The 13,952-nt window shown below is 38.6% G+C and overlaps 1 protein-coding gene across 5 annotated transcripts in view; it reads left to right on the top strand.

Moving 5' to 3' along the window:
- The window catches only part of BEND7 (BEN domain containing 7), a 152,866-nt gene that overhangs the window by 126,405 nt on the left and 12,509 nt on the right, over positions 1-13,952 (top strand). For 4 of the 5 annotated variants that reach the window (XR_005010531.1, XM_036762085.1, XM_036762088.1 and 1 more), the window contains one exon: positions 8,548-8,601. Coding sequence is in view for 4 of the 5 variants with exons in the window: in XM_036762085.1 (XP_036617980.1) it covers positions 8,548-8,601 (54 nt within the window). In the remaining variant the exon portion in view is untranslated. The remainder of the gene's footprint in view (positions 1-8,547; positions 8,602-13,952) is intronic. The other variant, XM_036762086.1, reaches the window with a different exon arrangement.

Genomic DNA, 13,952 nt, shown 5'->3' on the forward strand with positions numbered 1-13,952 from the left:
CTGAGTTCTCTTCAGGTCTCTCCCTCTTCAATTCTGGTTCTCTCACACTCTGGGTTCTCTTTATATACAGGCCTAGCCAGCACCTAACTGAGTAGAACTCAGGTCTCTGATTGGCTGAATTCATGATTGACTAGAACTCAGCGCACATCCCATTGGCTCTGGTCTCAGAAACTCCCCTTAGGGCTCTGAGGGCTTCATGCCCAAATCAGCTTAGTGCCTAGTTAGGTCTACTTACAAACAAAGATATAATCCAGCTTTCCCACCTAGCCCCACCTGAGACCTATTGAATGGATGGGGAAGATCACATTAATACTATACCCTCTCCCAGGTCTCCCCTTCCAAGAGGACATGCACTCTGATATACGCTATACATGTATGATCACATTAAACATATTTCCACATTAGTCACATTGTGAAAGAAGAATCAGAACAAAAGGGAAAAACTGTGAGAAAGAAAAAACAAAAAACAACAAAAGAAAGAGAAAATGGTATGTTTCGAGCTGATTTCAGACTTCAAAGTTCTTTGTCTGGATGTGGATTGCATTTTTCATCATGAGTTTTGGAATTGTCTTAGATCCTTGCTTTTCTCAGAAGAGCTAAATCTGACAAAGTCAGTCATTGCATGATGTTACTGTTACTGCGTATGTTCTCCCGGTTCTGCTCACTTCACTCAGCATCAGTTCATGCATGTCTTTCCAGGTTTTTCTGAAGTCTGCCTATTTACTATTTCTTATGGAACAATAGTATCCCATTACATTCATATACCACAGCGTGTTCAGCCATTCCCCAACTGATGGGCATCCCCTCAATTTCCAATTCTTTGCCACCCCAAAAAGAGCCACTGCTATAAATATTTTTGTACATATGGGTCCTTTAGGGAAGCAATTTCTTGAACTTAGTGGTGAAATTTGAGCCTTTGGATCAGTTAGTCAACAAACATGTATTATGCACTATCCGCCAGATATTGTACTGGACTCAGAGGCAAAAGTGAATCAGTCCTTGCCTTCAAGGACCCTGCATTCTTTTGGGGACAGTAACACATAGAAAACAGATCTAGAGCAAGGTGGTTTTTGAAAGGAAAACATTAAAAGCTGGGCAGGGGGGCTGTTAAGAAAGACTTCACATGGAAGCTGGTGCTTGAGCTGAGTCTTGGAGAAAATTGTTTCATGAAATTTTATTTTTAATTGCTTTTAAAACATAAAAATGCAGTACTAAGACATGGGCTTTTGGGGGGGGAGGTGATGGGAATATAGACATGATTTCATTAGCATAGGAAACTCCTACTGAGGAAAAGCCCCTCTCCCACTGCAAAGCCACAAATACTGAGCAACTTTTAGTCTTGGAGTGTTGCCTGGGTCCCTGCGAGGTGGGAGATTTATCCAGGGTCATCTAGCCAGTTTGTGTCAAAGGTCACCCCGAACCCAGGTCTTCATGACTTCTCTGTCTACCAGGCAATACTTCCTCAAACTGTGATAATTAGATATAAAAGAGGAGCAACCTAAAACCAGAAGTGAGGTAAATCATGTGGGTAGTACAACTGAACAATAATGATTCATACCCCATAGATTCCATAGAGGCAAATGAATGCAATAGAAGCATAAGGAACTCTCCATTTGACAGAGTTTTGGACAAGTCAGAGGGATGAGGTCAGCCAGCACTGGGCTGGGCTTAAAACTGGCATAAAACCACATAGTCCTTGATTATGACACACTGCTCAGCCCTTCAGCTTTGTCTCAGCATTAAACTCTTACAGCCTGAAACCCAGACCTTGCCTCTTACCAGTGCTCTCTCACTTTTAACTTTGCTATGGATTTGACTCTGATAAAGTGCAGTCTCTTTGAGGTCAGAAACTATTTTATTTCTGTCTTTGTATTTCCAGTGCCTAGTACAATATCTGACATAAAATGGGACTTAATAATATTTATTGAATGATTTTTTAAAGTGTATTTGAGTGGTCTTTTAAAATAAACTTGTCAGCATAGTGTGCTCTTTGCTTTATATATGAAAGTCTTGTTTAAATGAATTTTTAATTCTTAATTGAGATAGTAGAAATCATGTTAAAATATTTGCTTTTAATGTTATAATCACTGTTGTCTATCAGTCTTATTTGTGGTTTAATGAGCTTTACTTATAAAAAATTAGCCTCTTTTAAAATTCTTATTTACTTCTATTTGCCTCTTATTTTTCTCTGGGTCTGCATGGACTTAGAAAAGATATATTAGTTGTTTAAAGTGAAAAAAAGAGAAGCGATTTAACTCAAACACCATAATTTTTTTCTGGTTCACATGCTGTCCCCAGAATTATTCTTGAAGGAATATTGAACATTTAGTAAGTATGCTTGGTTAAATTGTGACAGTGAGATATCTTATAAGATGTAGTAGCCAATAAGAAAACATGTGAAGAGGGCAAGGTGACCTGCCTTTGTCCTGAGGACTTTTCTAAGAGGTTCATCAATACAAAAACTTTAGGAATGGCCATGCTACAAACCTCAGGGGATTTTGTAATGTGAAATCTTCTTTAAGGTTTTATTCCACTATAGCAGGTGTTTTAAAAAAAGGCATTAGTTAATTGGTATACTTTTAAATTTTTGAGAAATCTTTATTTCCCTTTCTCTGCCCCAGACCGCATTTTGACAGTTATCATCTACATTGTTACTATTGCGTTACCGATACAACCTCAGAAATGATCTAGCCCAACTCATACTTTATAAGAATCTCTTTAATTACATACTTAACGTGTGGTCATCCAGATTTTGCTTAAAGACTTGTAAGGGGAAAGCTATTGTATACTGAAGTCAACCCATTTTACTTTTGGATAGTTGCAGTTGTTTACAAGTTTTTCCATCTAGCAAAATGACATTTTTTCTTTGCAACTTTTACCCATTGCTCCTGAGACCAAGCAGAAGTCTACTCCCTCTGGAGTGACGGAAAGTAAATTTAATTGGTTCAGCACTGTCATTTTGTTAGGTATTTTGTCCCCTCAGCTCTCACGCCCCAAAGCAGATTTCCAGTATAAATCAGCATAACTTGCTGGGTTCAGAAGAAAAAATGCCATCTCTCAGGGATACCAGGTAATAATCAGAACTAAGTTAGTAGTACCATGGACTAAATTCTTCCTGGAAATTCCTATGTTTATATAGCAAACTACTAGAAAATTAGCATTTTCTTCATTTTTTATAATAGTATGAGAATGTAGTGAATGACAAAAAAAACCTATTTGTCTTAGTGAGAGGCAATTGCATTTTGCTTGGGGAAAAAGGAGTTTCAAATATGTAAGTTCAGAAAGTAAACTCGAATTTTACATAATTACCACAAAGAATACCTGGGTTCATTCACAAAAGCAGAAAAAAGTAAAGTTTAACAAAAGAAACAGCCATATAACATTGTAAACCAGAAATCAACCATCCATCAGGCCTTCTGGTTCTAGTTATGCAAAAACAAAACAAAAAAATGAAAACCATATGACCTAAGATGACCAATTAACTTCTATACTGCATTTTCTTCCTTTACAATACAGTATAAGGTTAATATCTGCCCCAACCTGCCTCCTTCACAGGAGCAGAATAAGGTAAATGGAAAAATATGTGATCCACTAGAGCTCCTCAGGAGATAAGTGCTATATCAATCCAGGATGCTGCTATTGCTAATTTAACTTAAATGCTGCAGAGACCACCCAGAGAGGGAAAAGAGAGTATATTGTGTTAAAGAACACCTGCCTCTAGCCGTGGAAAGCTGTTAGCAGTCTCTAAAGTGCTTGAAGAATATTAGTTTCAAGGCAAATCTTTGATGGTAGAGGTCATAAAGTAAGGAGATATATTGGAGTAGAATATTCTTTAGAGACAGGAACAGCCTTGCTGTCAATGGGAAATATGGTTGAAATAATAAACTTTGTTTTAAATATTTAGCACAATTTTGAGATTATTTGGCACCCTCTCTTGCAACTCCTGTAGAGCCACAGTTCCTCACTAAATCCCCCCTTTTTAGATCTATAGTATTATATAGGTCCCATGTTTTAATTTCTGTACACTCTCTCCAAAAAAAGATCGGCATTCCCATTCCCATGCTCTTAAGCAAAAGGGAAAAAAACCTGGGGGGAAGAGAATTAGCTAGGGAGAATTTCTGTTAGCATCTCAGCAATCTTATTAATAATATGTATGCTCTAGCCACCACAAACAATTAGTCTTTCTCCCATTACATATCCCTGGCCCTGTGGAATGGGCCCCAAATTGAAAAACCGCTCTCTCCCTTGCACACTGCTGTCTGCGCCCCCCCCATGCAGAGAATTAAACCTGTTGTGTGCTCGGGACACCAAGTTCTGACTCCATCATCAGCTAATTTGTAATTAGGGAGCTTTTAACCCTTGACCCCTGACGTTAGTTTGATTTACCTATATATTTTTGATGGCCATCTACACGCCTAGCTATACCGAAAGGGGAAATGTCCTATTTGTACGTCCACTGTTTTAAAAAAGGAAAGGAGACTGAACTAAAGTGCATAAAGAAAGAGGCTGTTTGTTCACAGTGTTGGTACTTGATCCTAGGCTTTGTTTCTGGTTGTGTCTGAGCCACAGCACTTTTGAAGCTGGGCAGCAGAACTGGGTGCCATGTGCTCAGCTGCATAGCACCATGATCAGAATTCCGCAAAATTACTTATTAACAGGAACATGGCAAGGCTTTAAGGTTTGTGTCCCCCATCTTTCTCATCCCTCCATGTCCTCAAAAGGAGCCGTTGTAATATCTCTTGAAATGGGAACACTGCCCCTGTAAATGCCATTTTATTTCCTTTGAATTTGGCAGGAATATTTTCAGAAAGCCCCAACAGATACCTGGAGGATTAGGCCCTAAGTATTGTTTTCCTTCTACTTTCCCTCATGAGTATTTTCAATTTGAATGATAATATAATCACTATATCATCCATTCTCCACAACTTCAACCTCATTTATCATGTTTGGCTCAGTTCCTGGAATTAGATACAGACTCTGACTGGGCAAGCTAATCAACAGACTGCTTAAGAAAGCCCACACTGCTTCTAGAAGGGGGAAAAAAAAACCTTCCCCTACACAGACTTTGAAAGGTTGTTATCCTAATCCAAATAGAAATTCATTTGGGGCTCTCATCATATGTAATATATTTTTTCTATAACTGGAATGATTCCTTTCCTGGTGTGGATTTTTTTATATCATTTTCATTAGATTATTACCTCAGATCTGAGACCACAATTTTTTTATTTGTGTTAGATCTGAGAGTAAAGCTGTCACTGCTATTAAATTTTTATTGGCCTTGTTCAATCTTTTCCAAATTTCACAACTTGACTGTCACCAGGGAAGAAAGACTATGAGATTGTTGTTACAAACAGATGTTATAATTAAATTTAAATAACACAATCATGTTCTTCAGCCATGACACTTGGTTCCAATTCATGCAACCAGCATATCTTAATTTTCTTTTATTTTTTTATCTGTTATATGCCCTCCATTCTTAAGAGTATACTTACTAAAACACATAATTGCATGGGGTTATTGTTGAAAGGATTGGTGATTCTGAATCACAAAGGGAAAAGATCACTAAAAACTGATTTTTGCAATTCTGTGCCTAACTGAAAAGGCTCCATATATGTAAATTCCAGGAAGTAAATAACTATTTCTGAGGTTTATTGTATTTTAGTTGACACATAAAATCACAAATGTGATAAATGTTTGAGCTCTTACTGCTGCCTCACAAAAATATTTTAAGGTTGTGGTCTACAGAGAAAAATTAACTCCACCTGCAGTACCCTCACTCTAACGTTTGCTCCTCTTCCCTCGTCTTTCAGTCACTCATCCACCAGTGTTTCGCAAGTACCCTACATCACTGTCTTTGCTCCTTTTCTTATTATTTCTTGTTTCATTGTTTGGGATAATTTCAGCGCTTATTCAGCTGTTATTATCATACCCATTTTACGGATGAGGAAACTGTGAAGTAAACAGAGGATAGGAGACTTGCCCAGGTTCACACAGCTACTAAGTTTCTGAAGCTGGATTTGAACTCAGGTCTTCCTCCGTCCACTGTGCCTGCCCTTCCCCCCCCCCCCCAGCTGCTGTATATGTTAGTGTGTGATGAGGGGCCAAATGTCCACTAAAGTCAAAGCTATGTGAAGTGGTGGATAAAGTATTAGACAGTGAACTAGAGGAAACACATTATCCTTTTTTCATGTCTAAGTCAAGGTTGTTTAAAGACAGTAAAGTAAGAATGTAATATTAATTTGGTCTCACATCAACCCAGTCATTACTTGGTGGCCGTAGGGTGTAGTGAATGGAGCGCTGGACTTAGGAAAACCTGGGATCAAACCCTGCCTCAGACACTTATTAGTCGTGTGACCTTGGGCAAGTCACTTAAGGAATTGGTGTCTTAGTCTCCTCGTTTGTAAAATCAGGGGGTTGGACTCGATGGACTCTTAAGTTTATTTTAGTTCCAAATTCATGATCCTGTGATCTGTTACAGACACCATTTGACTGGCCTCCTGAGGTAGGCTTCGTAAATGCACATGCATTGATCAGCAAAGCCATTGTAAATGAGAAGTAAAGGGGTTCAGTAGAAGATTTTAGGCAGCATTTACTTTGAATTAGTGCATGGAAGACTTGACAGAAATGATCAAAATGGGTGATGTGCAGTTTTTTTTTTAAGTATTCAAAGCAGAATGGGAAAAAGTTCCAGTCCAATAAATTAACAAAATAAACTTAGGAATTTTCTTTTGTGTACCTTAGTGGGTGTTTCTCTAGAACTATAGGCTTCCTGGAAACTCCAAGCAAGATGAGATACCTATCAATCAGGGATGGGCAATAGTTTGCATTTTTAGACTCCAGATGGAAAGGATCCTTTGAAGATTAGTTAAAAATTTTTAAATTTCTTCATAATTCAGCCAAACATGTATTAAACATCTACTATATATGTGAAAGATACCACTAAATGTTGAATGCACAAAGTACTTACAATCTAGTAGAGGAAGATGTTGCATGTACGTAGATAACTATGATCGAAGTTTGAAATGTTTTATTGCATAGGAGAGGGTAAACTGACATAAGAGATTCAATACAGGAATGATAACTTCTTTCTGGAGTGATTTAGGAAGTAATACCCTGTGCATTGAGATTGAAAAGAAGATCTCAGTCAGTAGATTGGGGGATGCTATCCACTGCCTAGCATAATTTTGGTTTTCATGGGAATTTATTCTCTCACTAGTTATTAACATGCCATGTTAGGAGTACATTAGCAGAGCTGGCATCAGTCTACACTAAGGCAGAAGGGTAAAGACTTAAAAGGTAAGTTGGGACCAGATAGTGGAGGACATTGAATTCCAGGGTAAGGATAGAAAAGAACTATATGTTGTTATCAGGTAGATGACACTGAAAGTTAAATGTTTCAGTCCTTCCTCTTGTAAGGTAAAGCTTTATTTGCCAGAATTTTTTTGGGGGGGGGATGGCAAGTGAAATTCAGCCCTCTCACCTGCCCACTGACTCATTTTAAGTGTCCTAATTTTTTTAAGTCCATGTAAACCATCCATGACATAATCTCCCTTAGGCCACCAAAGGTCTATTCAAGTTTTATTGCAATTTGAGCCTTATACCCACATGGGCTAATTTGAACTAGTTTGAACACTTTTAAGTGCTAGATTCACTCCAACCAAACATCCAAATAAGGTAACTAACTTTGGTGAGAGAGAGAGAGAGAGTGGGGTGTGTGTGTGTGTGTGTGTGTGTGTAATGTGCTTATATGTGTGTGTATATATATTCACATATATGCACTTATACATGCATAAACATATATGTATATAACATTTAATATACATACACTCTGTGTGTATGTATGTATGTAAAGGTTTAGTTTTCGCTTCAGAATTTTAGTGTGAAGATCACCTTCAAGGACCAAATAATATTTGACATTTATATAGTGCTTTAAAGTTTGTAGAAGACTTTAAATGCTTCATCTCATTTGAACCTCATGGCAGCACTGTGAGGTAGGTACAACAGGTACTCCCATTTTACAGCTGAGGAAATAGAGGATCAGAGAGGGTAAGTGACTTGCTTATGTTAGCACGGCTAATAAGTGTGTCAGAGGCAGAATATGAACCTGAGTTTTCTTGACTTCATGCATAATTCCAAGCTTCCTCTCTACCAAAACAAAAGGGTGGACAAACTTCATACCTTGAAATTTATGATGCTTTGAATTTTGTAGATATTTGTGTTGATTGGAGCAGATTTGTTCATTTGTGTTTAATCAGGGTATCTGTTCGTGTTTACACTGTTGTTTAAAGGAAAACAATATAAAATAACTTTTATGTTGCACAGGTTCTTAAAAATTGTCCAGTTATTTACTAAATTAAAATTTGCTATGTATTATTGTCAGAAAATTACTTTGTTTCAGTACTAACGTAACCTATTGTATTGGAACAAATTCTAAAAGAAGGTGAAAACTATTATGTGTATTGCAGCTTTCTAATTGCATTACTGTATTCAGTGAAATGAATGTGTTCTCTGAAACTAATGAGATTTGTGTTTTATGTTTGTAACCAGCAGAGGTAGCTGACTGTGATGAAAAACTGGACAGCATTTCTGTACCACCAACAGGTAAAATACATTTACATTTTGATCACCTGCTGGAAAATATAGTGCAAAAATATTTGAATGGAAAATGTTTTTAATATCAACAACGTAGATGCTTGAGTGTACTGATTTTATAAAAGCCCCCTTGTTATCAGAGGTTCTGAATGTCCTGTGTCCAGGGAGTTTTTCACATTGACTGTAAAAAGCATGAAAATCTTACAGTTTTTCCTCTTACTCTGATGCATACTTATAAAATCTCAAAAGAACAAATCCTAATAAGTTAGTGTTTTGATATTCTACAGGCCAGAAATGGGCCTTTGCTTTCACCCACAAAACCTTCATATTTTTTAATCCTAACAAAATCATATCTTTTTCAAAAGATGACTGCCATTGTGTCTGTGATTAGTCCATATCTATACAATAGCCATAAAATGGTTCTAAAGAATAAATTGTTGCTAGACACGTGGTGGATGCTCAATAAATACCACTTTTTAATCAGTTAATTTGATGTGTCAATTAATATAACATGGGTGGTAGTTTCTTTGTAGCACAACTGAATTAGTCCATCCTTTGTGAATTTCCTCTCTTCCCCATTTTTACAACTAAAACCCCTTAGCATCATCCTTCTTCCTCCTTTTCTTTGCTTCAGTCTCTGAGGAAAAGGTAGTTCTTCCCATTGCAAAGGCCATCTCTTCTACTTGTACCTTTGTTCCTGTCACCTCCCATCTATGCTGGAAGTTTGTCCCTTCAACACACAGTTCTAATCTTTACTCTTTTTATCTATTCACAGTCTTTACTTATATGCTTAGATAGGCAATGTGGTATAGAAGATGTAGTTGGTGCAGCACTTGGAGTCAGGAGAGGATGTGGGTTCAGATTCGGCCTCTGGCATCTATTAGCTGCGTGACCGTGAGGAATTCTCTTAATCTCTCTAAACCTATTTCCTTATCTGCAAAATTAGAATTCTTAGCATTCATAGAACCCTCCTAACTGGGTTATTACAGAGTTCAAATGAGATAGTATGTATAAAGTGCTTTATAAACTTTAAAGTGCTATATAAAGTCAGTTATTATTATTATTTACTCCTCCGATGCCCAGATCTCCTGTATCCTAATGAAAAGGTTGATGGGCAGTTGGCCTGATGAACCCAAAGGATTACAGGGTGTGATGACCCTTTGGGGAGGACTTTGATTCCATCTCCATATAAAGGATGTAGGACAGGCCCAGTGATAACTCGTTGAAAGAATGGGGCAGTTTCTGTTGGGGCATGACTCGTGACACCTCTTCAAGTTTCATCAGGGAGTGATTTAGTTGGCTTGGAATATTGTGAATCAGAGCAATTATTCTTTTGTGCAGGCCCCATAAGTTGGGGCTGTTTAAAACCTGGCTCCTTTGGGCCTGTTTTCAAAGAGTTCTGATTGGCAATAGAACCAAGAACATGTTTGAGTCAAAGAGCAGGTGATGAGGGAGCATGCCCACAGCCTCCCTCCTGAGAGTCAGTAATGGCTGCTTTGGGAAAGAGGCACATGGATATAGCATGTCTTTTTAGCAATGTGACTTGAGAGGAGAATCCTTAGACACCAAGGTCCTACCCCTAGTTGAATATGTACCCACTACTCTAGTACTCTAGGCTTATACAGGCCTGCTCTTGGAGGCAGCCATCCACTAAAAAAAAAATCCTACTTCTGGCTCATTTGTTTCCAGTTTTCTCTAGGAACATTAGAAAAATGGCTGGAATATATTTCATGCCTAGGTTTCCACAGACGAAGGTGAAAAGGTCCCTAGCTCCCATAAAAGCTTTTAAGGTAACAGTGAAAAATGCAGATAAGGCATGACAGACTCACAATAACCCATAAACAATACAGTTTTCCCTCCTCCCGAGGGCCCTAGACCCCCAGACTCATAGTACTACCCTGAAGTCCCCTTAGAATGGAAACAGTTGTGATTGCTAGAGAGCTACCCCATCAACATTCATTCTAGTACAGAGATTCTTAACCTGGAGTCCATGAACTTGATTTTTGTTGTTGTTTCATTTTGATAGCTGTATTTCAATATATTTAGTAGCTGTGTTTTGAAAGCCACATTTCAATATATTTAGTTTCCTTTTTAACCCTATGTATTTTATTTTATGCATTTAAAAAACATTCCTCTGAGAAGGGGGTGATAAACTTTACCAGACTTCCCCAGGGGTCCATGACACAGAAAAGGTTCAGAATCCCTCATCTGGTGAGTCATGTGTTTACTCTAGGGATGCAGATTTATGGCACCACCCTATTGGACTGGACTCCCCTAGAAGGAAAACAAATTTGGGCTTTTTGGAAAGGCAATTCCCTTCCCATGGGGTGTATGCTGACTGAAAATCTTACCACAATAAAGGAGGACACAGTTCAGGTCTTTGTTCACTCATACCATGGCTCAGCCTTTTGCTGTTCCCCCAACTTCAGGGCCACATGCTCAATCCTTTTCTAAGAGACTGCTGTTGTCTGGCCATTCCCCCTTGTCTCTCTAGAAGAACAGCTTCTGGAATATTCAAATTTGGAATTGCTAAAGAGACAAACCTGAGATTTATGCTGCCAGGAAACTCCATTCTCTCTCTCTAGAAATCTGGGTCACCTCACTCAGTCAGTTAGCATTTATTAAGGTGCCTACTGTATATCAGGCACTGTGCTGAATACTGTGCTCAAGCTAACTCTTAAGGAACTTGAAATTCTCCAGGAAATCAGCAATCAGTCAAGGAGGGTTCAGTAATTTTGATCTCTCAGACTTAGGGGATACAAGGCTGCCTTTCCATAGCTGAAGTCAAGTAAGTTCTAAGAGACTAAGAACCTTCTTCTTGGGTCTCCTGAGTGAGAGCATGTGTGGCTGTGGTTGCCTCTGGCACAAGGCAGCTAGTTCATTCCTAGTTGAGGAAAGAAGACTACATGTCCATCCCCTACTCCTGCCTCCACCAGAATCCAGATCTGCTCTTTGTTATAATCTCTGAATCTCTCCGGAAGGGGCAAAATGGTCAGCTGTGCAACTTGACTCCATTTTAGAGGCCTAGCTCCAAGGAGGAGACTGAAGCACAATAGCCCAAGCCAGCCAAATCATCCCCAATTGATGAGTTGTCCCTTCCCACTCCCACCTCCTCCCACATAAGCCGTCTCTCATATATCTCTTCCTTTTCACAGCCATATTTTTACATTCGTTGCCTCCAGTTTCCTCACCTCCTACTCACTTCTTATAATTAATTGGACTTCCAACCCCACCACTCAACTGAAATTCTTCCTTACAAAGATTACAAAGATTATTTGCTAAGTCCAATAGATTCGTCTCAGTCCTCAGCTTTCTAGCTTTTTCTGTAGCTTTTAACACTGTTGACCACTCCTTCCCTAACTTCTATGGCATTAATCTTCTGGCTCTCCTGCTTGTCCAACTATCTTTTTTTAGTCTCTTCAGCTGGTTATGTCCCAGGCTCTGTCCTGGGCCATTTTATTTTTTGATACCTTTTTTCTTGGTGATGCATCCACTCTTATGGATTTAGTTGTCATCTTTACGCAGGTAACTCTCATATCTACCTACGTAGGTCTTCTCTGTCGTCTGAGTTCATCCCGCATCACCAGCTACCTGTTGGGCATCTCTACCTAGATAAGCATTTCAAATTCAGCTTTTACAAATGAGAACTCATTCTCCTTTCCCCTAGATGCACTTCCTCCCTTCCTAACTTCTGTATTTTTGTGGAAAACACCACCCTTTTTCCTATTCAAGGAGTCATCTTTCACTCTTCCCTCTTCCTTATCCCCCCCATTCCAATCATTTGCCAAGTCTTCAGTTCTACCCTTACAACATTTCTCCTATCTCTTCCCTTCTATCTACTCATGCAGACACATCCTAACAAGACCTTTATCACCTCTTCTCTGCTCAATGCATTAGCTTCCTAGTGGTTCTCCAGTTTCTAGTCTATCTTCTCCCCAATTCATCATCCCCAGGTGCCAAAATACTATCTTAGTCCAAGGTCTGACCTGTTACTGACCATTTTTACTTAAGGATAAAATACAGAGGCCTCTAGCTCTGAAAGTCTTGTACAAACTGGTTGCCTTTTCAGACTTATTTCACATTCTTCTTCATGTATTCTACATCTAGCCATGGGGGCCTCCTTGCTGTTCTCTATATACAGTCTCTCATCACTGGCTCCAGGACTTTGCATAGGCATGCCATGACTGGTGGGTACTTCCTAAGTCTAGCTTGCTTCAAGTTCAGCTTAGCTAAGTTGCCCTATGTACGTGAGGTGTTTTCTGATCCTAACCCTACTTGTGTGTTAATGTTTGTCCCTTTCCCTCCAGGAGATTGTGAGTTCCTTGAGGGCCAGGACTGTTTTTAATGTTGTCTTTGCATCTCCAGAACCTTGTAGAGTGCCTTTTATAAAAATAGTAGGTGCTTAATAAATGTACTTTGAATTGAATGCAAGTTAGACACACTTTGTCTCATTCCGCTGTCGTTACTCAGTGCATTTTCATGTATTGGCTGAGTAGTAACAAGGATAATGTTATGCTAGTTTTATCATTTTCTTTCTTCCACACTTCCTGAGATAATCTTAAAAGAGAGCTTCTATTCACTCTAGATGAGATTTAATGCTAAGACTGACTCTCTGATACACAAACAGAAAGATGAAAAGTGGATCCAGAACAACAGCAATGTGCTAAGGGGTCTAATAGGCGTCTTAGTTGTCTCGTTTTCCAGACTGGACTTAAGTCAAACACGTTCTGAGCCTTAGAGGTAAAACATTCCATCTTCACCTCTTAGGTTCTTTTCCCTTAAAAAGAAAGAAACGGAGGTTAAGGTTTTTATGACTACCTTAATCACAGTGTATGCTTATTATTCTTTTCCTTAGAATTTCAGCAGAGCCAAAGCACAGTGTACAGGCCATCAGCCGACCAAATCACATGTATTTTTGTGTATTACACAAAACAGTTCTGTGTATTAAGCAGTAGTTGCTAATTTTGTGCCATCTCATGGAAGAAAACATTTGAAGTATTATAAGACAGATTTTTCTATAATAAAAAAGGGTAAAGTTTTTTCAACAAAAACTTGCAGGATTATTTTTCCTTTGGCAGAATTCAGAACACATGCAATTGAAAATACAGAAAAACAAAAACACTTTCATAATAATTAACTATTAAAAATTGTTAACTCCAACACAGAGACAAAAGTTATTCCTAGTTTGGATGAATATAGAGATGGTTGCAGAAGCTATGGAATAAAGGAACTTTTTTTTTTGAAGGAACACTTAAAGGAATAGTAACTACAGCAGGCAATCCAAGCTGACAGCCAGCATGGTATGGCAGATAGAACCCTAGATTTTGAGTCAGGGAACCAGATTTAAATTTCATATCAGA

The sequence above is a fragment of the Trichosurus vulpecula genome, chromosome 5, assembly GCF_011100635.1.
Source record: "Trichosurus vulpecula isolate mTriVul1 chromosome 5, mTriVul1.pri, whole genome shotgun sequence".
Lineage (NCBI taxonomy): Eukaryota > Metazoa > Chordata > Mammalia > Diprotodontia > Phalangeridae > Trichosurus > Trichosurus vulpecula.